Source organism: Mytilus edulis, chromosome 14, assembly GCF_963676685.1.
Source record: "Mytilus edulis chromosome 14, xbMytEdul2.2, whole genome shotgun sequence".
In the NCBI taxonomy this organism is placed as follows: Eukaryota; Metazoa; Mollusca; class Bivalvia; order Mytilida; family Mytilidae; genus Mytilus; species Mytilus edulis.
Window position 1 is genome coordinate 69,164,146 of NC_092357.1, and position 27,370 is coordinate 69,191,515.

General features: G+C 31.4%; 3 protein-coding genes across 3 annotated transcripts in view; 2 read left to right on the top strand and 1 right to left on the bottom strand.

The window, feature by feature from the left end:
* LOC139502861 (fibronectin type 3 and ankyrin repeat domains protein 1-like) overlaps nucleotides 1-27,370 on the bottom strand; it is a 406,467-nt gene that overhangs the window by 186,632 nt on the left and 192,465 nt on the right. The gene's annotated exons all lie outside the window — the stretch shown is intronic.
* The window catches only part of LOC139504429 (putative DMBT1-like protein), a 66,222-nt gene that overhangs the window by 1,425 nt on the left and 37,427 nt on the right, over nucleotides 1-27,370 (top strand). The gene's annotated exons all lie outside the window — the stretch shown is intronic.
* Nucleotides 1,162-8,186, top strand: LOC139502859 (tumor necrosis factor-inducible gene 6 protein-like). Its single transcript, XM_071292486.1, has 5 exons — nucleotides 1,162-1,271; nucleotides 1,523-1,630; nucleotides 3,543-3,715; nucleotides 6,007-6,170; nucleotides 8,116-8,186. Coding segments are annotated over exons 1-5 (546 nt in total). The 5' UTR covers nucleotides 1,162-1,171; the 3' UTR covers nucleotides 8,117-8,186.

Below are 27,370 nucleotides of genomic sequence, written 5' to 3' on the forward strand. Positions count from 1 at the left end.
TAGTCAAAACATTTACTAAATTTATCATCGGTATAAGGAAATAAATTCGAAAATATACCTCAACCTGCAGTTATCTCATACGTTCAGTTATTTCACATCCAATCTTTTATGGTAATATTCTTAACAAAGCACAAACATGTCAGTATTCACCTCAAAAACTTACAAAACCTTTAAACATACTTATTAAGAAGGAATATAGTTACGATACTGTTGTCAGGTCATTAAAGATTGCATATTTTGCTTTAATATTGATTCACTTATAGGGTCTTTGCATCGGAAGTAAACACATTTATTAAAAAAAAAAACCAGTTGTTGGCATGACACGGGTTATGTTCTTTTCATATATTTTATGATAGTATGATACTAAAACCCTAACGGGAAGGATTGTGCCTGATAATCATATGATGAAGATATAATCTTTCAATGAGTTTAATTGAGGTTCCGGAGCTGGCATGTCAGTTAACTGCTGGTAGTCTGCTGTTATTTATGTATTATTGGCATTTTGTTTATTTTCTTTTGTTACATCTTCTGATATCAGACTCGGACTTCTCTTGCACTGAATTTGAATGTGCGTATTGTTATGCGTTTACTTTTCTACATTGAGTAGAGGTATAGGGGGAGGGTTGAGATCTCATAAACATGTTTAACCCCGCCGCAATTTTGAGCCTGTCCCAAGTCAGAAGCCTCTGGCCTTTGTTAGTCTTGTATGATTTTTAATGTTAGTTTCTTGCGTATAATTCGGAGTCTAGTATGACGTCCATTATCACTGAACTAGTATACATATTTTTAAGGGGCCAGCTGAAGGACGCCTCCGGATGCGGTAATTTTTCGCTACATTGAAGACCCATTGGGGGCCTTCTGCTGTTGTCTGCTCTATGGTCGGGTTGTTGTCCGATGTCTGCATACAAGACAATTGAAATGTGTAAGTCGTTTAATATTTCGTTTTGTTTGCCTGTACTAACGAAATACACGATAAATGGCGTCCAACGAAAAAAATGAATTGACAGTCCTTGAAAATTAAAAACAAATGATAAAAGCAACACAACAAATCGCCGAGTTGCGGCTTTAAACTCCCAATTTTTTTTATTAATTTTTGCGAAACTGATTAAGTCAATGATATTGTCGGATATGCATAATAAATGTAACTTATATCTAGATACACCTGAATGCAATGCTCGAGGCATGTAAATCATCATGTGATGAAAGCGAAGAAGATACAGGATTTTGCTGTAAAGAATACAGGTGTTGTCAACATATGGCTTCTTGCAATGGCGAGTGAACATGAGTCATCATCCTCATCTTCATCTTTATCTATATCATAGACGTGGTCGTTCTTCTCGTTTGCAAATTAACGCCATGATTACATCTTCATCTACATCATCGACGTCATATCATCTTCATCTTTATGAACGATATGTTCGTTCTTTTGCTTTTCCCAGTCCTCCGCATCATCATCCTCCACATCCTCCTCCTCATTATCATGATTGCCTGTTTATTTACAATGACACTATTTTGTTTACAGATAGGGAGGATTCCACATGTAGGGACACCTGTAACATAGGCGGAAATGAGTATATTGACATCACTACGATGTGTTCAGACAATACAAAATGTTGTAGGCTTTGTAATGGTAAGTTTGTATTATAAGGTGTTCGATAGAAAGAAAGCATTTAAATATACATACATTTGACCGTTAGTATTCTCGTTTGAATTATTTTACTTCTGTCACTTCGGGGCCTTCTATAGCTGATTATGTAGCATGGGCTTTACTCATTATTGAAAGGCGTGAGGTGACTTAAAGTTGTTCATTTTTGTGTCTTTTTGTCTCTTGTAGAGAGTTGTCTCATTTGAAATCATAACACATCTTCTTTTATATGTCACTTCAGGAATTGCATGTAACAAGGCAAGAGTAATACAGTTATTTTCCTTTCTATTGAGGTTTTTGAGATTTTGATTTTGCCATTTGATAAGGGCGTTCCGTTTTTTCTGTTATTTTTTCAATAAAACCATTTGAAAATATTCAAAATAAAATGCCATGAAAAGAATTCTAACAGTATATCTATCTTAAATTTATCTTGAAATTTGGCTAGTCATAAAAATATCAGGTTCAACCCAACATTTTTTCTAAAAAATGTCCTGTACCAAGTCAGGAAAAATGGCAATTGTTATAATATACTTTGCTTCTACATGTTCTATGTGTGTTGCATTTTAGTGTTTCTGTTGTGTCGTTGATCTCCTCTTATATTTGATGTGTTCCCATCGCCTTTAGTTTGTTTCACAGATTTGGGTTTTTTCTCACTCGATTTATGAATTTCGAACAGCTACCTTTATAAACAAACATCATGATACATTTACTCTGTCAACGTATCCAGATGTGCTTCGCTTGCGAGTTTGCCATTGTGTTTATTTTGATTTTATCTTTCAAATGATATTAACTGGGGTTGAAGTCATTTGCTCAGTGCTAGGAGCAAAATATCATTCTCGAAATCCAACATTTTGATTGGTTGATTTTTGAGTTTGAGTACAAAATTGACTCGAACTTTTATGACTTCACGTCCAAATTTTCACATCGGTAAACTACTCTTATTTTGCCTCGATTTCAACAAAAATAATGTTTCAACTTTCAAGTGGTAAATTTCCTGTTTCTCAGGACCAAACATTTTGCTCCAATGTATGACGTTACCACAGATTTCGTTAATATTCTTACTATCAAAACCGTAAAAACAGGTGTTTTATCCTAACACTAAAACTGGTCCAATAGGAAACCAGTAAAATAACAAAAATACCAAACTTCTAAACAGAATATTCTTCAGTAAAGGGCAAAATCAAAATCTCAACCACAGGCATAAAATAAAATAATAAAAAAAGAACTTCTAAACGGAATATTATTAAGTTAGGGGCAAAATTAAAAGCTGAACCACCTACCATGGATAACGTGGACACCCTCTGCAATGGACACTTGCTATGTTTACTGTCACAATCACATATTGTTTAAACTCGTTATGGTTATCATGGTAATAGTTGTTTGTCATAAATTATAAATATTAGGTCTTATAACCGATTGTGACATTTTGGCAAAATTAGGATTCGCAAGACTAGTGGTGCATTCACTTCATTTAACGGTACCTTTCTTCACGACTAACAGGGCGCCAGTTTGACTTGGCTATATGGTTAGTTATATCACCATATCAGATTGGGGATGAAAGATCCTACGAATCGTGAAGAGGGAATGCTATGCTCTCTTTAACTTTAATGGACCTTTAAAATAAAGGCAACAGTAGTATACCGCTGTTCGAAAGACATAAATCGATAGAAAGAAAACAAACAAACATTTTCGGATAGGATTGGCTGTGGCTGAAGCACAAAAAAAATAATTAATGTCCCCAACACAATATCTTCCATTCCAAATAAACTGCATTACTATCAAACCCTTATTGTATTATTGCTACTGTTTTTATGATCCTCAACATGCCACTACACATAAAGCAATTACCAACAATCATTTTATTGCTGAATAATAACTAAACTATTTGGTATTACAGAACAATGTGGTGGGAGTTTTACTGGACCAATGGGAAGTTTTTTCTCACCGAACTCTCCATCCAACTACTGCAATAGACAACATTGTCTATATACCATTACAGTTGAAGAAGGTTCTATTATAATGGTGATCTTTTCAAACGTTTTCCTGGAGATAGAGGGCGATTATGTTGAGGTAAACATATGTTCTTCAATTTGATAGATGCTATTTGTGTTTTTTTTTAATGTTTGTTTGTCTTGAGATTGTAACACAGTGATGACTGCTGTAACCATAATTTGGTTATTTTTCCGATTGAGTCTGTTTTGTTCACGCATCGTTTTAAAAATAAAGGAATTTGATGCGACTGTCATATAAGTGGAGGTATAAATGCCTGTACACAGACAAGAATACAACAGCTGTTGTCCATTCGTTTGATGTGTTTTATTATTTGATATTGCCATTTGATTGAGTTCTTTCCGTTTTGAATTTTCCTCGGAGTTCAGTATTTTTGTGATTTTAATTTTCTATATACATGAAATTATCTAAATAAAAGTACAGATTCCCGCTAAAGTTTAAATGGTTTATATCTCGAAAACAAGCACACGGACCCTTGCATATTTTTTTGCTAATTTAGTTCATTTAGATAAATCCTATTAATTCATATATTTTTTTAAAGCTTGTTATTGTAAAACAGAGTACCGAACATCAATAAGTAATATGACATTATCTTTTAATTACACATAATGAATACTAGAACATGTCGTAAGTGAATGTTTTGTTTTTGTACACCTATTTGTGACATTTTGTTCACGCATCATTGTCAATATGATGGACATTGCTACGAATGTCGTACAAGTTAGAGGTTTGTCGCTATGAAACCAGGTTCAATCCACCATATCTACATTTGAAAATATCAAGTCAGGAATATGACAGTTGTTGTTCATTCGTTTGCTGTGTTTTATCATTTGATTTTGCCATTTGATTGAGTACTTTCCGTTTTGATTTTTTTTTCGGAGTTCAGTGTTTTTGTGATTTTAGTTTTTTATATACATGAAATTATCTGAATAAAAATACAGATCTTGTGTCCAGGATAAAAAAAGAAGATGTGGTATAAGACAACTCTTAACAAGAGACCACTTGACACAAACATTTACAACTTTAGGTCATCGTACGTCTATCAACAATGAACATAGTCAGCTATAAAAACCCGTTTTCTAACAAGGATTAAAAATATTCAATTTTACTTCATGTTTTGAAGATCTTTCAATATCATCTGGTTGTTGACGGATTATTGCACATTTAAATTATAAATTAAGGCTAATGTTTCATTTGCTGATATCGTTATTAACACAATGGAAAGTAAAATCAAATGCTATCAGATCCTTGTAAATGTTGTAAAGAAGATTCTTCACAGCATCTGTTTTTTTAATTAGATTAAAAATATTTTGGGACAGAAACTTTCAAAATCTTTGAAGCGTTCATTGTAAGCTTTTTGTTATAGTGATAGCTTGCTTTGATTTTTTCTCATAACTCATTATTTAAACGTTTACACACCTTCTAAAGGAAGTTTTTGAATTGTGTCTGATATTTGGAATCATCGTGTTATATCCAAGTAGTGCCATTCAAAAAGTGTACGCGCTTACCCCTACTTTTCTTTTTATATTTTTACAAATAGTTTCAAAAGCCATATTTTAAAATTTTATAAAATCCTTGTTATTTTTTTATAGTTTTTGAAAGAAAACAGTTTTACAAAGTTGAATGTATGCAAATCTAGAGAGAATTATTTCCCGCTAAATTTTAAATGGTTTATATTTGGAAAACAAGTAGACGGACCCTTCAATATTTTTTGCTAATTAAGTACCTTTAATCATATGCTATCAAATTTGTTTTTTTAAAAGCTTGTAATTGTAAAATAGAGTAGCGAACATCAAAAAGTATACTATTATCTTCTACTTACATATAATGAATATTAAGTGAACATGTCGTAAATGAACGTTCTGTTTTTGTAGACCATTTATGACATTTTGTTCACGCATCATTGTCAATATAATGGAAATTGCTACGAATGTCGTATAAGTGAGAGGTTAAGCGCTATGAAACAAAGTTCAATCCACAATTTTCTACATTTGAAAATTCCTGTATCATGTTAGGAATATTACAGTGATTTTCCATTCGTTTGACTTGTTTTGTCATTTGATTTTGCCATTTGATTAGGGACTTTACGATTAAATTTTCCTCGGAGTTCAGTATTTTTGTGATTATAACTTATAAAAAGTAAAGATCCGTTAAAACATTTATTTTCAAATTTTTTAAATTTAAAACTTGAATAAAGGAATAATGAAATCAAACTACAGAACCAAATTAAGCAAGACAATTATGACCCTTTCTGATTTTGTTGAATTCATATTGTTATATATTGTAACCCAAATTTGTTTCTTAATTTGAAAAACGACAAACAATTGAAATTATATTCTTTCTTTGAACAGATATATGATGCAGAAATTAAACCAGAAGCTTTACTGTATTATATAAATGTTAATGAGGCTGATAAAATCGAAGTAAACTCTACATCCAATAGAATGATAATTCGCTTTGTCTCCGATAGGTCACTCACCTATGCTGGGTTCCGTGTCAATTATAAAGCCATTTGGTAAGTACATATCATGACTTATAATCTGCATACCCCTCCAGATCAAATGAGATCGGATTGGTTCAGATCGTGTTGACCATCAGTCTGAGGCTGTCTATGTTTTGTTCAGTTTACTCTTGTTCGTCTTTCGGTCTTTATCTATTTCCCATATTTTCGTTAGTATTCTTCTGTATTTTGATCTGTATATTTTGATCTGTATATTTTGATCTGTATATTGTGCTCCTACTCTGATAACGTATAGTATTAGTTAATTACTTGTAGGCATAAACTGTCATGTTGATCTTAACATCATCGAAATAGTCTGAGCAATAATTATTTTAGTCTACATTTCAGACTTATCCACTGCAGTATATGTTTTACTGTTCAGATAAATGTTCTTGCAGTCAATCAAGTGCTGTTGAATTGCTTTTGACACAATTCAATTGCCTACAAAATATTGTAATATTAATTAGACATATTCTAATTCGCCTTTTAAGAATCTAAGGAATCATGGATAATTTCATTGTTCGTACCCCAAAATGAAAATAACGTCAGGTCATTGGTTGAATTTCAATTGTTCATGACAGATTTAACCAATCAAGATGTTTAGGTGTACACTTTTGGAAATATTACCCAGGCTGCATTATATCCTGAAACGGCCAATTGACTACGTGCAAATTGCCTAATCAGACGTGAGAACCAATGTCGATGAGTCTGAAAATTCACTAAATGACGTGACATGACTTTATATTCTATTGGTCAGTCTATTAAAAGAAATTCTGAATATCATTATATGAAAAAGTGTTTACAAGTATATTTTTATAAGTTACATGTAATTCCAGCTAAGAAAGGAGACAAACAAAAAAAATACATGTATAACTGAAAAAAACCCAGATAAAAACAAAATAAAAACAAGTCCATGAAACCGGTTGTTGGTGGAGTTTGTGTTGTTCAGTCATTCAGTTTTCTATGTGGTATTTTAAATACTGTTTTTTGTCTTTTGTTCCTTTGGTCTTTTGTTTGTCATGACATGATCAGTTTGTTCGCATATTAAATAATTCAACTTCCTTTTCGTATCGTTTGCATCTTTTCAACAAAAAGGAAAACAGTTAAAGACTAGCATCACTTTACAAAACACATGGTCTAAACCTCAAATTCAAAGCACCTGTCCTAAGGGACTGTAATTTAGTGGTTTCGTTAGATCATGAGAGTCAGATTTGTTTTCGTAATTTTTTTAACATATTGATAAAACCGTAAGTTTCTCTTTATAATTATTTCACACTTTTCTTGTCGACGTCTGTTTACGATAAAAAAAAATCAATTTGTTAAAATAATAGCAATCAAACTTCATTGTGTACACAGGTATTCGGATTGATAAATTTTCATAATCATGAAATTGCGACTGGAATGGGAAATATGTCACTAAGGCAATAACCCGACTAAAGAGCAGATAACAGTCGAATGCCATCAACGCGGCGAGAACATCTCAAACCCAAAGGTGGTTTAGTATATTAATATTTTAGAAGAGCGCGTAAACATCCTGACCAAAACAAAAGGTAAAGAAGAAAAAAATACAAAAAAGCAACACTGACTGCGAACAGATTAATATGTTTTGACTTAAACTAAGGATGTAAACAAAAAAAATAATCTTTAAACAGGATTTATTTTTGATAAATAAACAATGGATAAACCTGGTTTGTTGGCTAGCCAAACTTTCCGCTAATATATCAATGTTAAATAATATCGCTAAACTTACAAAGTTTAACAAAGAAAATAACAAAGAACATCTTCCATTAACCACAGACAGCATAATACAGCATAAGACATCACAAACATTGGAAAGAGAATTAAACTATCAGATATAAGCAAATTTATTGTAGGATTTTTTTTTCAAAATACTTCTTATTTATTTTAATAAGTATGTTATTGTATATCAGATATATAATTATAGTCTTTTATTTTACAGATGACACACCTACGCCAAGTGACGCTATAGTTAAATAAACCGGATGTTGAACTGTAATCTAGATTAAATAATTATTTACGATTTTTTTTTATTTCGAAATGTAAATGTTTCCACTATGACAACTTTATCATACAACGACTTATGAGTTTGACTATCCCTTTGGTACCTTTTCCTCTCTCAAACAACAACGAGACACATTTTTATGTTGACACCTCAGGATTTCAGGATTTCCCTACGTCTGTCTTTTTTTTGGTCAACTCTGCCATCCCTTGGTGTGTAATACGACAGGTTAAAACACTGAATTCCGATTTTCATACAAATGAGATGTTTAGCTAGGTATAAACCAAGTTAAATTAACCCTTTTCTACATACGAAAATGCCTGTTCAAGTAAAGAACATGACAGTTGTTATCAATTTGTTTGAAATCTTTTTTTCCTTCTTTTTAAACCAGATAGATCAAAGGCTTCACATGAAGGAAAGATAAAATTATTTTTGATATAGGACAATGTTGTGGCTTGTAAATGAGGAACGTAATTGCAAGTTTTTTGCGATATACCAACACAAGAACACACCAGAGCCATTGTTTCCAAGGCATTTCGATTTTGGTCTGATTATTTTCTGCTACTTCTTCTTTGATGCAGAATGAAAGCAGAATTTTGCACATTTCAGATATATTTCATTTTGTTCCCATAGACTTCGAACAGTTTCCTCATAAGCTGCCAATTCATTGTTCCTCTTATTTTCAACCACTTTTTAAATAGTATTTTGGTGTGGCCAATTTCAACGTTGGGACTAGAAAAAATGAATTTTCAAGCGATATAGTTTAATTTATAACGGAAAAATGGCAATTTGCAACTGTGAAATTCTGGTATTAAGAAATGACCAAATAGACATTTGTTAAGGATGTTCACTCCTCTGTTTCAAAATAACAAACTTTTCAAAAGACTATTATCAATTGATAGTTTATAATATGCAAAAAGTAAAATAGCGAAAATACTGAACTCCAACATGTCCAAGGAAAAATAAAAAGATAAAGTCCCTTATAAAATGTCAAAACCAAAAGCTCAAAGCCATCAAACGAACGAAAACAACTGTCATATTCCTGACTTGGTACAGGCATTTCCTTATGTTGAAAATGGTGAATAAAACCTGGTTGTATAGCTAGCTATACCTCTTACTTGTATAACAGTTACAAGAATTCCAGTATATTTACAACAATGTGTAAGCAAAACAAGCAGACAAAATAGGTAAAGTTGTCAAAATTTTTGGCACAGCAGTCAACATTTTGTTATAATCTTTATCACTATAAAAACAAACAACTACATGTATTTCTATGAAGAAAAAAAAATGCCATATATATAATATTAGTCTCTGATGCATGAATTTTTAATAATTAATTGTTTTTGCCTTTTAACTAGCTTTCAGTAACTGCGAGTACTCTCATTCGTACTTTCTTGTTTATTTGACCTGTTGAATTGTAATGCTTTTTTGTTATTTAATGTTTACTTATTTAGGGTTATAACTGGCCTATATACCAGCTTTGATAAGTGTTTGGTATTACTATAATTTTTCAATTCTTCGTACTATGAACATCAAAATTATGTATTTTATGAAATTATTTCCTTTCTCCGTTTGAATAATACATGTATATCTAACTACAAAATTATTTTCATTTACATGTGTACAAATGCAAATTGTGCATATTTTTTTTCAAGCTTATTGTTGTTTTTCTAAAATTGTTTAACATTTGATTGATTTTATATTTGCATTGTATCAAAGATCAAATTTATTTGTTCGGTGTCTGTTGGATCGTGTTAATTTGTCTTTTGATTGAGTTAAGCCATTTCAATGGATATATTTTATAGTGTGTCTTTCTATGTTGTGATGTTTCACTATTGTTTCAGATTAAGGGAATGTTTGGTACCATTAAAACGTTTAACCCGCTGCAATTGTTTGCACCTGTCCTAACTCAGGAATCTGATGTTCAGTAGTTGTCGTATGTTGGTGTGGTTCATAAGTGTTTCTCGTTTCTCCTTTTCTATATAGATAAGACCGTTGGTTTTCCCATTTGAATGGTTTTACGCTTGTTATATTTGATGTCCTTTATAGCTTGCTGTTCGGTGTGAGCAAAGACTCAACGTTGAAGACCGTACTTTGACATATAATGGTTTACATTTTAAAATATTATTTTGACTTGGATTGAGAGTTGTCTCATTGGCACTCATACCACATCTTCTTATATCTATATAATCTTTATTGCAAAATTACACACATAATGGTCAAGATATACAAACAAACAATACAACTAAATACAATACAATGCTATACAATACAGTACAATAAAACAGTTTTTTTAAGAAAGAGTTCAATTAACAAATATATGTAAAAAACAAAATTATAAATTTGTCTGACATGGGTCTGATCCCCTCAGTTCTACAGACTGCTTAATTAAGACTCCAATATGACAAACAAGTTCAGGTGTGGAGTTTAGAATGTGATTTAGTTTATTAAATGAATCAAGATGTTGAAATAATGGTACATAGTCTTTTAGATAAGCAAACACAAATTGAACGCGATGCTATGTTAATGTCACACTACAAAAAGAAATGAAATTCGTCATCTACGACTCCACATGCCATTGTGCTCTTGGAATGTTTCTGTATCTACCCAATTCAATGCCTAGGGAATGAACACCAAGTCTAAATTATGAGAGTAACTGACAAAGTTTGGATGACGAATTCATTTTTTTATACTTTTTTTTATTGTTTAAAAGAGACGAAAGACACCAGAGGGACAGTCAAAAGGTACATTAATATTAGAGTGATTGTCTGTGTTTATTTTCATATCTTTAAATTTTTTATCTGCAAATGAGTGCCAAGAATAAATTCCTGTCGAATGTAAATTTATATTTGTTTGTAGTAATTCCTTAAGTCTAAAGTGTAATCCAAGGCATAGGCCTAGTTTCCGCAAATGTCTACTCTTAGTGGAGTGACAAAGTCTATGAATTTTCAACTTTTATGGACCAGCCTACCTGCAGGCTAAATTATAAATTTTTGGATAGAAAAATGATTAAAGTTTAATGTTTGCCTGGTCGTAGAATCAAAATATGGTGCATTTTTTTTTTAATTTGGGGTTAAAGTGCAGTGGTCGATTTTTTCACCGAAGTACATTTATTTCACACGGTGTTATGAACAATCAAAAAAATAATATCACATTTGCTTTAATAAACAAAATTTAATTCTTAAATAAAGCAATAAACTGTAACAATTCACTATCCAAAAAAAAATAATTCAAAAAATTCAAAAACATGGCGATTTTAAAGAAAATTCAGATCAGCAACAATATTTACACACAAGATAAACATGTTTATGACCTTTAATTGTTTTTTTTTCTTCACATATACATTTTACGATGTATTTCTGATTTATACGTTTTTTTGAAATTAAAAGAGAGTAAATTATGCTTCTGGTATGGTATATGCCATTGCTCAGTGGCAAATATTTCACCAAAGGTATGTGAATGAGATCGAAACAATTAATTTCAATGCGTCATTGTTATGTGTACTCCAATAAAAATACATATTGTACGGATAGAAAAACAAACTTTCCCTTATTGCAGGACAGCTATGCATACATGAAACCCATAAAACAAATGAAAAGTGGTCAGTCATAAAGGGCAGTTGCAAATGCAAAACAAAACATACACAAAAACAAAGAACCAAACAAAATACACAGGTTCAAATAATCGCATAGTCGAAGTGATATTAACCACAAAAAAACCAACTGTAATCATTTTGTTAAAAATATTGTCATGAATATATACAGCTTTACATGATTCACTCAGACGCCATTTTCATCGTCATCTTCTTCACTAATTTGAATGAGAGTAAGATAGTTTCTACTACAACTCTCAGAACCTTCACACGAACAAATAGTTGTACAACCTAGATTTTGCTGGTTGCAGACACAATTTTTATCGCAAGCTTTTTTACCCTTGCATGTGCAAATAAGGTCTTGAAGGAAAGCTGCTGACATATGTCCTTCAAAAAAATCAGTAGTAAACCATTTTTACCCTCTTGCCAACCAGAGTTTTTGGGCTGTCTGGTTGCTGGTTTTGCAATGTGTGAATGCATCCAAACTTGCGTCTGTAACATTGCACGGAGGATGTGTTGTAAAAAGGACTCCTCACATGGGGGTAATCTAACAAGATTCATATCTTTTGTTGTGGCAAATTTCACCCTTTACTTGTTCAGGTCTTCATGTAAATCACTGAATTTCCTCTTCGGATCGTATAACAGAGCAAAACATTTGCGTCCATCATGAATGGCGGATTCCTGATCTCCCGTTGAAAAACCTATCTGAAGGGATTGGAAATTGTCTGCACTTTTCTGCAAAAGTTTGTACATAAACTTCTTTCCGAGACCAAAAAAAGAAGAAGTCGTATCGCATCCTGTGAGGGTATGTGTGACTGGCAGTAAACTACAGATTGAGGGTTCAAGTGAGCGACATATATCGTGAACAGGTAGAAAACGCCTTCCATCTTTCAAATTTGATACTGAAACCAGTTTGGAACCACATCTCCTCTGTATTTTTAAGTTTAGGAAAATAGTGGACACAGAGCACTAACACATCAGTGTCAGATGACTTTATAATAATACGACCTTTTCTATCATTCGAAAAAATATTGGCATCTGCATACACTGAATGAAGAATCATTCGTGTATCTTCTTCTTCTTGTGTGCTGTATAAGTCAGTACAATTTGACAGGCCATCACAAGAAAATCTGTTGACAACTTCTGGGTTTTCAAAAACACCCGCGAGAAACAGTTCGGTACCTCTCCCCAAAGGATACTGTCCAAAATACCGTTCGCAATACTCACCAAGTAATCTGATAAGTGACTGTTTATTTTCTGGATTGCAAAGGAACTTTTTCCAGTCCGGAATTGCTCTTCCTTTAATAACCTGATAAACCTTTTGAACTCCAAATGACAAGGTTCGACGCAATCTTTCCGCTGCTTTGATTGAATGTTTTACATCGTAGCGATCAAAAACATCGACCACCGTTCCAGCATTTAAAAAACACGTCAGAAGCATTGTTACATAGTTTCGTAGCAGATCACCAAATGTTTTGCATTTCTTGACATCCATACATTGAATAATTCCCATACCATCACGTATCAAAACTGTATTGCTGTTTCATAACTTGGAATGTTGAAGCAAGAGCAGATTTCCTCTTCAAGTAGGTGAATTATATCTGATTTGCAACACTTACGCATGGTATCATCGTGGAAAAGTGCTGAAGGTATTGAACCAATAGGATATGCCAAGATCTTGTCTACTGTAACATCTTCTCGACCATTAGCCAGGGCTAAAGCGCGACGAAATATCATCTCTGGGTTTATATGGGCTTTCACAAAGTCACCTGTTTTACATTTGAGTTTTGAACTCTTAGTCATATCCTCAAATGTTTTCAGTGGAGACCTCGAAATAGGACTGTAGAAAACACGGTTTTCACCTTCATTAAAGCAACCTTCGACAAAAGACTTGACCATTTGGTTGCCACGTTCAAGAGATTTTAGAAGAGAATCTTCAACATCTTTTGAGGCTTGCATCCCTGTAGAAATATTGATCAAGTATTTTGGATGATCGGTGATGTTAAATGGATTAGTCATGTTTGAATGCACATAACTAACCAAATCAGACACATTTTGTTCGTCGCAATTTATTGCTGTTGGTTTGTTTTCTTCGTGCTCACCTTCTGTGTCGGTCGATAATTCAGATCTTGCTCTCATTTCTAAAATGCGCAAGAATATGCCTGAATGTGTTCTGAATTCTTCAAACAAAGGTACAACCTTTTCTTCAAAAACATTGAAGAACTCCTCAATATCTTCAGTGCTTTGTGGTGTGCTTGTGACAAGGAACACCTTCCACACATTTGGTTGAATCGTATTCAGACGGTTTTCATCTTCAACTCTAAATCACGTTTATGGTCTGCTAATTCACTTATTTTTTGTAGTCTTTCATCACTTTCTAAGTGACGTAGGTTTTTGTCGCGCTTATACGACTTGTGCTTACAGAAAATGCAAGTAGTCCAATCAAATGGCGTGAACATTGATCTGGTCTGAACAGGATGGGAACAACATGGTTGATTCGCATTGGAAGTGTCTTTAAGATAGTTAAAATCAGGCATTTCAAACTTTTCTAAATTGACTCTATTAGTGTAGGATTTGTAACAAGATTTGTGATAACACAATCTTTCAATATCTACATCTGCAAGTGAACTATATTCATCATGAAGTCGAAGAAACACGTCATCTTTTCTTGTATTCACAGCATCTAAAAGTGTTTGCTGTCCTTTCGTAGATAAAGAGGACAGTTTTTCCACTGTTGAAACTTGACATATAATGCAAAGATTCCACTGGTTTGACATACGGCGAATTTTAGCTTTTTACTAAAAGTAGACATTTTCCAGATAAACAACTTAATATCCGCACCAATTCAACTTTTAAATTATAAAAGACCTATTAATTTGTCAAAGTAAAAACACATTTTAATAACCATTTGACTCAAAATTAATCAGTAACAATTAAACACTAGCAATGTTTAATAACCCTATAATACAAAAATATTAATAAAACGACTTTGAAAAGGAACAACTACGAAAAATACTATGACAAAATGTTGATTAAAAATCCGGAAATTCAATGAATTTCATAGCAATGTTTATAAATTGCTAAAAATATAGATATACTCATCCGAATGAGCTGAAGTTGGTCTCATAAGTTTAGAAAATGAAGTTTTATTACTTTTCACATAAAAAACTTTGTAATATATCGATAAATTATGAATTACAAGTTTTGTAACCTCTCCGTTCAAATAAAAAAAAGAGTATGCATTTTTCAAAGGGGATAAAAAAGTTAAAAATAAGGTTCAATAGAACAAATTTTCATTTTATAATATACATGTGTAGTTACTCTCTTAATAAAATCCAAAATTAAGAGTTTGTGGATTATAAAAATTGAATCATGTTAAAAAAATGTTTTTGGAATGCATTTCAAGTTAAAATCGAAAATTCATTTTTCTTTTCACTCTCAAAAAAAATTGCACCGTACGAAATGTCTACGACCGGGCAAAAAAGTTAGATTAATGTATTGGCTTTGCAAAAATATAATGTTCAGCCTGCAGGTATGCCGGTCCATTAAACTCGTAAAATAAGCACCTTTTTCGTGATTTGTCACTCCACTATATCATTAGAGTTTATTTTATAGATATACATGTGTGTTCGAGTTTTTATATAAGAGTCCAAAGTTAATCTACCTAATTATTATCTAGCACCTATGTTAGTGGCTGTCTTTTTTCAGTCCTAACACTACTGTAAAAAATTTAGAATGAACCTTCTCAAATGGATATTTTTCTGCCAGTGCAAGAGTACCACACATAATATTATTTTCAGCAGCTCTATAAGATACCTTAAAAGTTGACTAAAATTATACATAAACCAAATTTCAGAGTTGTCTGTAAAAATAGGTCTTATAAGGGTATCAAATAATTAACATGACAAATTAGTGGGAACAAAATTAAAATGAGACATATATTTTCTCAATATAAATAAAACTTTAATACCTTTATCAGACATCTCTTCAGTAGTTTTTGTAAAATTGCCTCTATAGTTAATAATATTCCCTAGAAGCATACGAAAAAATTAACAAGAATACAAAAAATGACCACAGCAAAATAACACTATGGTGGGATGTATAAATACAGAGCCATGCCAGTATATTTAAGTTAGCAAAAATGGACTAAACAGTAGAGGTTAAAATTGAAAAGGACACGTAATTAAGATGAAAAATAACGTCAGTACTTATGAACTCAAGGAACCAAAGAAATTTAAAAAACAGAAACAAATGATAGGTCCGTGTACTTGTTCTTGAGATGTAGTCGATTGAAAATTCGGCGGGAAATGATTCTCTCTAGATTTTTCATATATGTATCATTTGCACCTTTTTTCCTTTCAAAAAATATAAAAACAATAACAAGAATGTTATAAGACTTTCCAAAAATGGCTTTTAAACTATATGAAATAAAATTATGAAAAGAATAGAAGGGGTTAGTCGGCCAAATTCAAAAACAAGAGTTGCAAATACTATTTTCCACTTATTAAAAAGTATTATATAATAAAAAAAAACCGGGGATGTGGTATGATTGCAAAGGAGACAACTATCCGCCAAAGTTCAGATAAAGTGGATGGAAGCAGTTATAGGCAACCGTATGGTCTTCAATAATGAGAAAACCCCATACCGTATAGTCGGCTATAAAAGGCCCCGACATGAAAAATATGAAACAGTTCAATTGAAAAAACTAACGGCCTTATTTATTACAAAACAAATATGTCAGACGTGAACCAACGACAAGCACTGAACAATACGCTCCTGGCTTGGACCAGGCACATAAAGAATGTGGAGGGGTAAATTTTTTCATTTGTTTAGGTTCTTATTTATTCTTGGTTTTGAAATATTTTTTATCGTTTTTTAAAGTCATTTGTTCAAAACATAAACAATATATACAGCCTGTGAAAGGTATAAACCTCCTAATAAAGCATATATAGTGTAATGGTGTGTGGTTTTATACGGTATGGGGTATGATACAATAGGTAAAGGTGTATGGTGCATGAGGAATTTTGTGTGTATTCGATTTCAATTTGTTTATTTGTTTATTTTTTAAAAGAAGTTTGAATTTTTTCAAATATGTAACATAGTAGGTAATTTTGAATGGTGCATGCTGTGTGATCTCAATAGATTAGAAGAAAGGGGAAGGATGTGTATGAGTAATGTTTTATGTGTAAGATAACATAAAACATGCTGTCAAATAGACAAGAAACCAGGTTTTCTGTATTTGAGATGTAACCCAAACTGAACGGAAGAAGGCAGCTAGTACGAATGCAATTAATGTATTTCAATATATTGCGCATTCGAACTTTTTGGTTTTTAACAGCCATGTTTCGTGCCTATGTTCCATTCTATGAGGATCATATCTGATAGACAAAGGTGAAAATCGTTATAATATAATACTCAACCTCTATTGACTACATATTAAGAGGCTGTGCCAATAAGCATAGAGCTTCAGGCGGAAAGTGAAAAAAAAAATAAAATCATATTACCTCGGTTAAAGGAAAATCTTAGGCTTATAAGACTATATGACAAAAAATGAAGACAAATTGAAAGGAATCAGGATTTATTAGCAGTCAAACAATGGTTACCATAGAAACTAGTCAATCTGAGACACTATTTTTGGTAAAGAACAGGATATTTCCACATAAAATATAATATTAGAATTAAGAACATGGTCACTGCAAGTAAATATTTTAATAATTTAACCTTAAAAGGATAAGGTAAAAAATAATAGTATCCAAAAAAAAAAGGTTTATTTGTGGTTGCTGTAGTAACAGGAAAATTAAATGGTTCAAGTTTATAAATTTTACACAAAAATAAGCAGTTGTTGGGTCAAGATTGTAGAAAATCCAGACGTCTGTTACATAAAATATGGTACTAACAAACATAAGTGACTATCATATAATTCAAAATATTCTTTTGTTAATAGTCAGGGATTGATGTTATGCTACTTCTTTATAATGGCAAATTGAGTGAAGGGAAAATGTAACTATCCCTTTTTCATATATCTTAGTTAACATTTTGATTTGTTCACATATTGTTGTCAATATAATGGAATTTTATGCGACTGTCACACAAGTGAGTGGTTTAGTTAGCTATAAAACCATGTTTAATTTACCATTATCTACATAAGAAAATGCCTTTACCAAGTCAGGAATATGACTCTTGTCCAGTCGTTTGATGTGCTTGAGCTTTTGATTTTGCCATTACTTCATTTAGGAAGCATTCTGTAATATCCACTGTGCTTCAAGGATTAAAATGATCATTTTGTACTAATTTGGTAAATTATTTATATTTTTATTGGTATGAAAACTTGACAAGGGATGCTAAAATCATTGAAACTGAGACTTTTTAACGATGAGTGTTAATTATTTCGATTCTGATTAGGACAATTACGGTAATTTCTATGTTCGCTGTGTATAAGGGTACCGTATTTGTGTAGGCTCTTCCATCAACCTTCCATCGATTTTTATCCAACTAGTTCTAACCAGTTTAATTTTGCAAAGTTGTATTTCTAAAATTCAAAATTAATTTATTAACTAAAACAATATTTGTGTCACAATATAGCAGAAAATTTATATTACAACAGTCTTTTCCTTTGAGGTCAATTTCTGACACGCACATTTTCAAGTCAGTTGTCAATGGCGGTGGACGCACAAGGAGAATCGGGTAGGTCTTTATTTACTAAATTAATCGTAAATATTCCGCCGGTTAATATTGTAGCATTGGTAAATATGTTCATATCTGATAGAGGATTCCTTGATAAAGTTGTGCTGACATTTGAGACTTTGACAGAGATCCATTTATACTTGCGGTGGCTACACCTTGAAAAATTGATCAAAGCCAAAGGGCACGCCTTTGTGCATCTGACGATTTCGAATGCTGTATTAAATGATGATTAAAATTAATACTGGGTGACAATCTTGTTGCATTTGTAAAATGGATTGGAAACCTTAGTGGTAAATTGGTAATTACGCCTATTTTTTTTTTATAGGAGAATGGGGTCCGATTCCCTGCTAGGGTCAATCCATTTTATCAGAAATATGAAACAAATTTGTCATTTCAGTGCAACAGTAATAGTAACCTATACTTTATTTTATATTTTATCATCGGAACATATGTTTCAATGAAATTATTATATACAATGACATGCCTTTTTAACGGACGAGATGAAACGTGTTTTTTAGAGGGAGGGGTTTTGAAATTAGAACAGCCAACATGAACGTTGTGGTATCTAGGTCAAATATGTCAATTACGAATTGTAACACATTGTTGCCATTGTAAAAGTATTAGTAACAAACTGTGTATGATTTTATTGTTTGAAAGTGTTTTAATTTAAGGAAATACATTAAATGCATACCAATTTGATGAAATTCGATTTTCTGTCGTAGTCAATATACGCATGTGCAAACTAATTTAATTGGATAATAAAGTATGGTTTATTTACAAAGCTAAAGAAGCACGTCATATTAGAATTGTTGATAAAGAATTGTTACAATTTTTTATCTTGTTATATACGGAAAATGAGAATAGCATTGAAAATGAAACATTTTGTTTCTGGGGTATAATGTTAATATTATGATGTTTTTATTGAGGTTGGGAATTCAAATAATTTGAGCTGGAACATGATCATGATGATGTCATTTTTAAAAATATTTAATTTTAATTTGAGTAATTATAAGGGCAGCTGTGTATGAAGGAGTTTTCCTCCAATATGTCTAATTTTGGTTAATAGCCTACATTTCTTTATATGGAATCTTGTCAAATATTATTCTGTTAAATAATAAATGTCTTGATCATTTAGAAATTATATAATAGTTGCCAATTTTTATAAGACCGCAAAAATTGAATTTTTTTTGGTCGTATATTGGTATGACGTTGGCGTCGTTGTCGTCGTCCGAAGACATTTGGTTTTCGCACTTTAACTTTAGTATAAGTAAATAGAAATCTATGAAATTTAAGCACAAGGTTTATGACCATAAAAGGAAGGTTGGGATTGATTTTGGGAGTTTTGTCCAAACAGTTTAGGAATTAGGGGCCAAAAAGTGCCCAAATAAGCATTTTTCTTGGTTTTCGCACAATTACTTTAGTATAAGTGAACAGAAATCTATGAAATTTTAACATAAGGTTTATGACCACAAAAGGAAGGTTGGGATTGATTTTGGGAGTTTTGGTTCCAACAGTTTGGGAATTAGGGGCCAAAAGGGTCCAAATTTAAACTTTGTTTGATTTCATTAAAAATTGAACTATGAGAGTTTTTTTTTGATATGCCGAATCTAACCGTGTATTAAGATTCTTAATTTTTGGTCCCGTTTTCAAATTGGTCTACATTAAGGTCCAAAGGGTCCAAAATTAAACTTATTTTGATTTTAACAGAAATTGAATTCTTGGGGTTCTTTGATAAGCTGAATCTAAACATGTTATTAGATTTTTTTATTATGGGCCCAGTTTTCAAGTTGGTCAAAATTGGGGTCCAAAATTAAACTTTGTTTGATTTCAACAAAAATTAAATATATGGGGTTCTTCGATATGCTGAATCTAACCATGTAATTAGATTTATGATATTTGGACCCGGTTTTCAATTTGGTCCACTGTGAGGTCTAAAGGGTCCAAAATTGAACTTTATTTGATTTCATCAACATTTGAATTCTTGGGGTTCTTTGGTTTGCTGTATCTAACCATGTATTTAGATTTTGGATATTGGAATACCACAAAGGGATGCTAAGAATTGTCTTTGGGAGTTATGGCTCAAACCGTTAAGGAATAAGGTGCAAAAAGTGGGGAAAGGGTTTACAGGTTAATGGGCAATAACTTAAGTACAAAACATAATTTAAAAGCAGTGTAAGATTGGTTATTGAAACTCATTTGAATATCTCACCTAAACTGCTTTTAAATTATGTATATTGAAAATTTGCCAAAAACTTTATTAATAATAAATTCCATTGGAAATTTGCCAATAACTTTAGTTTAATGAACTTCATTGGAAATTTGCCAATATAAAATGTTGCTGATGAAGCTTTTTAGTTTATCTCACCTAAACTGCTTTTAAATTATGTATATTGGAAATTTGCCAATAACTTTAGTTTAATGAACTTCATTGGAAATTTGCCAATATAAAATGTTGCTGATGAAGCTTTTTAGTTTATCTCACCTAAACTGCTTTTAAATTATGTATATTGGAAATTTGCCAATAACTTTAGTTTAATAAACTTCATTGGAAATTTGCCAATATAAAATGTTGCTGATGAAGCTTTTTTATTTATTTTTAGCCATGATTATTATTCTTTAAAAATTGGAGTTATCTTTCTTTGTCCAGAATAGTAGTTGAATCAACTTAAATCAATGCTATATACAATGCAATATTCACTTTTACTACCAACTGATAAATTAAAATAATCTTTGCCATTCAGTGATTACAAGCACTTTGATTACCATTCTAGGGTTTTGCCCCTTTACAAGTGAAATAATTGAAGATTTTTTTCGTTTCTGTTCTCTTTACTTAAGTTTGTCTCAACTAAATTTAATGAAATGTTTATATAATTATTAGTACCTTTAAACTCAGTTCAAGTTCAATTGTTGGCAGCTTCACTTTTACAGTTCTTGGGTTATGCCCCTTTTTAACGTTATATGCTAGTGAGGGCATCATCTGTGTCCCTTTAGACACATTCCCCATTTATTTTTTTAGAAGTTACTATTAATTAAAATTAATTTTCACCATGACATTTTATATTTTAATATTTTATGATGTATTTAAATGAGTAGTTATTGTTGCAAACTCAATTAGAAATTTGAATTGAGATCATCTTTGGAATATGGGAACGAGAGAGATGAAAAAAAATGGGGGGGGGGGGGGGGGTTCAAATATTCAGATTTCAGAAATAAAAAGAAAATTTCTTCAAACGTTTTATTTTATTTTTTTTCATTTTGTGTCAGAAACCTATGCTGTGTCAACTAATTAATCACAATCCAAATTGTTGAATCCAGCTTGAATGTTGTGTCCATACTTGTCCCAAGCGTTCAGGGTTTGATATCTGCGGTCGTATAAAGCTGCGCCCTGCGGAGCATTTTTTTTTTTTAACAATATTGCAGTTTTGTTTCCGGATTAACTTTTTAGAATATTTGAAAAATCAATATTTACTGCTGAAATCATATAATCTAGATCTGCTGTACAAAAAAAATATTGACACCTTGGGTTTGTGGCATAACATCTTGGCCACAAAATTATCGTTTTCTGTTAAGTATTAAATTTATTTTAAGATCCATTTTGTTACATCTCGTGATCAATTTTATTTGGCAATCGCCAATGGCAGTCAGCAGGGTTTAAGAACATCAGTTGTTCGACCTGTTAGTCAAATGAGTTTTGTTTAAATATACTTTTTCACTTTTTTGGTCTTTTGGAAAATGTTGTTTGCGCTGTATTTAGACCCTTCTACAACGAAATTTATTTTACATGCACACGTACAAAAGTTGCGGTTTTTATCCAACGCAATCATAGGTTTGAACGTAGTTTTCAATTTAGACTTGATCAGTCATTTTAAGTTCTCTAACAAAAATAATATACTAAATTATTGTTATTTATAATGAGGGGCCTGATGGGTTATTTTCGTTTTTCGTGATCGGTGCATTTTCGCTATCGTGATCCGTTTTTCTACAGATTTCTTTTTTTTTATATTTTCGTGATCCGTGATTATGGAAATTTATGTTCTGCGAATCGTGATTGACAAAAAAATCAACTCGTGAATCGTGATGAGACACCCCCTCCCCCCATCAGGCCCCTCTATAATGGCCATAGTAAATTTTTTTTTAATGATGAAACAATGCTATAGATTGTACCATGTGATTGTTATAATTTGTTTCTTTATTCTCGATTTGTGAGCATTTCAAATGAGTTTATAAATGTATTAGGGAAGTCTAGTTCTAGGGAATTAAAAAGCAAGTCTTGCTGTTTCAATTTTGTCAAGTTTTATCTAGAGTAAATCCTTTACTATAAGCAATAAATCATAAGATGAAACACTACGATCGTCTTTCTATATCCCATTAATTATACTTTTCTAGTCCAAATTGCATGATACAGGAATATCGGTCATTTCTTTTTACGTATTTCAACTACATGCATGTTTTGTCTTTTTTTCTTAATGAACTCATTTAAAGAAAAATATTGTTGAGAAAATCTCTACAACTCTTTTCCAGTCCAATTAATCTTAATTCTCTAAACAAATAGTTACAAGACAAATTGGAAATTTCAATGTTAAAAATTAACGAAACAAACTTGTACTTGTAAATAATAATGTCAAAAAGACCTATCTGTCAAATGTTAATTTTTTTTCATAAATTGTTATAAATTATTCCACTACATATTGGTAGTCTAAATTTGAATTATCTTCAAAATGGATTTTCTTCTCATACAAAGTCTATTATTTCTAATTTTACATCCCTCGCTCCTGAAATACTATATAATGTATTAGTTGAAAAGAATTTTAATCCATAAGAATGATTTTCACAAGTCTTGATAAATAAAACATGCATTATTCTTCTATTGAAAAAGCGCACACTCAACTCTACTCCAAAAGTTGCTAATCCAATTATAAGCAGCACCCTAAATTATTCATTTTAATAAATATTAATTGATTTTATTGATTTTAATTCTAAAACCATTTTAATCCTAATCCATTAATTCATATACCATAAGTAAACAGTGCGTAAATATTATACATAACATGTCTGTCAAAACATTCACATTTCTCATTTAATCCTGGAGGGGTTAATTGTAAGAATTTACAATTTCTACGATCGGCACCTGTTTATGTTACAGGTAATAATAGTCCACCTTCGACCTCAATCTGTTAAACAACACTGAGTTCCTTTTAAAACATTCTTTACACTTAATAGACTAGTTCACATCTACACTTCATTTTCTTTTTCCATGAAGGTCGCATGGTTAATCAATTGCCATTCTGTATGAAATAAACAAGATTATCATCAATAAAATCAATATTGTCAATTTACCTTGATTTGTGAAATCAGCCGTTCAGAGTCATTATACCTGCAAAAATCAATCAATATCGTCAATAATTTGTCACAGAATTTTAAATTACGCAATGTATGTCGAATGTCAAAATCGTTGATTATAATCATACAAATCACATGTATATTTTGTCTCCTTAAGAGTGTCGTAATATATTGCCCACAGTTCAATTTACACCTGTTCCGTGATGTGCAAAATACTTGATTAAGTCTGGAATTTTTATTTGAAGTCCATGTTTTGTCAATTGTATACACCTACAGTGTACGATTTCTTCAAAGAATATTCTATACATGTATTATCAATCTTTGCAGATTTACACTAAGATCCTATTTTCTAAATTTATTTGTATTTGAATTGGTGAAATAACTTCCTTGGAAAAGAACATTTACACATTTAAAATTTTCTAAATCCGTGTATTGATAAAGTTGATCAAATTACAAGCCTCAATGACGAAATGTCCCCCAAAAACATAAAAATGACACAATGTTCACATTTTTGACATGTAAAATTTCTATATTTGTTACATGTGCATTGGACCAAAGACAATGATTGTTTTGATATTATACTACTTATTCTTGATCTGTCAACTGGACACAACTTTTATTTTGATACTTTTCCTCAAACAGATCAAAACTGTGAGGCAAATCAGTCAATAAATTAACTATGGATACAAAAAGATGAAACAGTCAGTAAAAAAAAAAAAAAAAAAATATGTTAATTCTTTCAATGTAGCTAAAACAAATCTATAGACCAGCATTTGAAAAGAATTGACCATATAGTCAAAAACCTTTGGTCAACCAGAACTATATATATATATCTACTTAATGAACAATTGTATGTTCAATATGTTTCTAAAAGATCTGTGGACACCTTTTGTAAACAGAACCTTTAAAGATATAATGTACAAATAATATCCCATTTTTTGTTGGATTCAATATCATTTAAAGGAGTCTATTGATTAAAAGACAGTTAATTGGAAACTCTTAACAACATAATGTGATTATTAGTTTATTGAAAAAGAGATGAAAGAAAATTACAACAGGTAAAAACTACCTGAGGTCAAGGCATCAGTTTGACATGATTTGATGACTAGTAGAATTCCTTGTAAATGTTTTACATTTTGGACACTTTAGAGGACTAATCATTATCAATACCTTAACAACTAAGATATGTATGGGAGGTCCTTAATATCTGTATTCTTCAAATAGTAATATATGGGCATTGTTCTTTATCTTGAAAAATAATGCTTATTCTGCAAAATGCTCATGCAACATGTGCGAATGATTTTCCTGTTTAAATTTCTGTAATCAGTATTTTAATACTTTATTCTTTTATTCTTTATACTTTTGAACCCCATTATTCTATATTCTTTATACTTTTGAACCCCATTATTCTCTATTCTTTATACTTTTGAACCCCATTATTCTATATTCTTTATACTTTTGCACCCCATTATTCTCTATTCTTTATACTTTTGAACCCCATTATTCTCTATTCTTTATACTTTTGCACCCCACTATTCTCTATTCTTTATACTTTTGCACCCCATTATTCTCTATTCTTTATACTTTTGCACCCTATTATTCTCTATTCCTTATACTTTTGCACCCTATTATTCTCTATTCTTTATACTTTTGCACCCTATCATTCTCTATTCTTTATACTTTTGCACCCTATTATTCTCTATTCCTTATACTTTTGCACCCTATCATTCTCTATTCTTTATACTTTTGCACCCTATTATTCTCTATACTTTATACTTTTGCACCCCATTATTCTCTATTCTTTATACTTTTGCACCCCATTATTCTCTATTCTTTATACTTTTGCACCCTATTATTCTCTATTCCTTATACTTTTGCACCCCATTATTCTCTATTCTTTATACTTTTGCACCCTATTATTCTCTATTCCTTATACTTTTGCACTCCATTATTCTCTATTCTTTATACTTTTGCACCCCATTATTCTCTATTCTTTATACTTTTGCACTCCATTATTCTCTATTCTTTATACTTTTGAACCCCATTATTCTCTATTCTTTATACTTTTGCACCCCATTATTCTCTATTCTTTATACTTTTGCACCCTATTATTCTCTATTCCTTATACTTTTGCACTCCATTATTCTCTATTCTTTATACTTTTGAACCCCATTATTCTCTATTCTTTATACTTTTGCACCCTATTATTCTCTATTCCTTATACTTTTGCACCCCATTATTCTCTATTCCTTATACTTTTGAACCCCATTATTCTCTATTCGTTATACTTTTGCACCCTATTATTCTCTATTCTTTATACTTTTGAACCCCATTATTCTCTATTCTTTATACTTTTGCACCCCATTATTCTCTATTCTTTATACTTTTGCACCCTATTATTCTCTATTCCTTATACTTTTGCACCCCATTATTCTCTATTCCTTATACTTTTGCACCCCATTATTCTCTATTCCTTATACTTTTGAACCCCATTATTCTCTATTCGTTATACTTTTGCACCCTATTATTCTCTATTCGTTATACTTTTGCACCCTATTATTCTCTATTCTTTATACTTTTGCACCCCACTATTCTCTATTCTTTATACTTTTGCACCCTATTATTCTCTATTCTTTATACTTTTGAACCCCATTATTCTCTATTCTTTATACTTTTGCACCCCATTATTCTCTATTCTTTATACTTTTGCACCCCATTATTCTCTATTCCTTATACTTTTGCACCCTATTATTCTCTATTCCTTATACTTTTGCACCCCATTATTCTCTATTCTTTATACTTTTGCACTCCATTATTCTCTATTCTTTATACTTTTGCACCCCATTATTCTCTATTCTTTATACTTTTGCACCCTATTATTCTCTATTCCTTATACTTTTGCACCCCATTATTCTCTATTCTTTATACTTTTGCACCCCATTATTCTCTATTCTTTATACTTTTGCACCTTATTATTCTCTATTCTTTATACTTTTGCACCCTATTATTCTCTATTCTTTATACTTTTGCACCCCATTATTCTCTATTCTTTATACTTTTGCACCCCATTATTCTCTATTCTTTATACTTTTGCACCCCATTATTCTCTATTCTTTATACTTTTGCACCCCATTATTCTCTATTCTTTATACTTTTGCACCCTATCATTCTCTATTCTTTATACTTTTGCACCCCATTATTCTCTATTCTTTATACTTTTGCACCCTATCATTCTCTATTCTTTATACTTTTGCACCCCATTATTCTCTATTCTTTATACTTTTGCACCCCATTATTCTCTATTCTTTATACTTTTGCACCCCATTATTCTCTATTCTTTATACTTTTGCACCCTATTATTCTCTATTCTTTATACTTTTGCACCCTATTATTCTCTATTCTATACTTTATTCTTTTTTATGGTCATTTTTCGCTACTCATTATTTATTTTGGCCTTTATCGGACCCTCCTGTATATTATTCTAACAAATGAAAGAGACAGTGCATTTAGATTTATTGGATTCTATTTCCAACATATTGATTTCAAACACAAACTTCAATACATAGGTTAATTATAATT

Coding starts and splice junctions, on each gene's coding strand:
- LOC139502859 (XM_071292486.1), top strand. CDS start 1,172: ATGCTCGAGGCATGTAAATCATCATGTGATGAAAGCGAAGAAGATACA. Junction 1,272..1,522: donor ACATATGGCTTCTTGCAATG/GCGAGTGAACAT, acceptor TTTTGTTTACAG/ATAGGGAGGATTCCACATGT. Junction 3,716..6,006: donor TAGAGGGCGATTATGTTGAG/GTAAACATATGT, acceptor TTCTTTGAACAG/ATATATGATGCAGAAATTAA.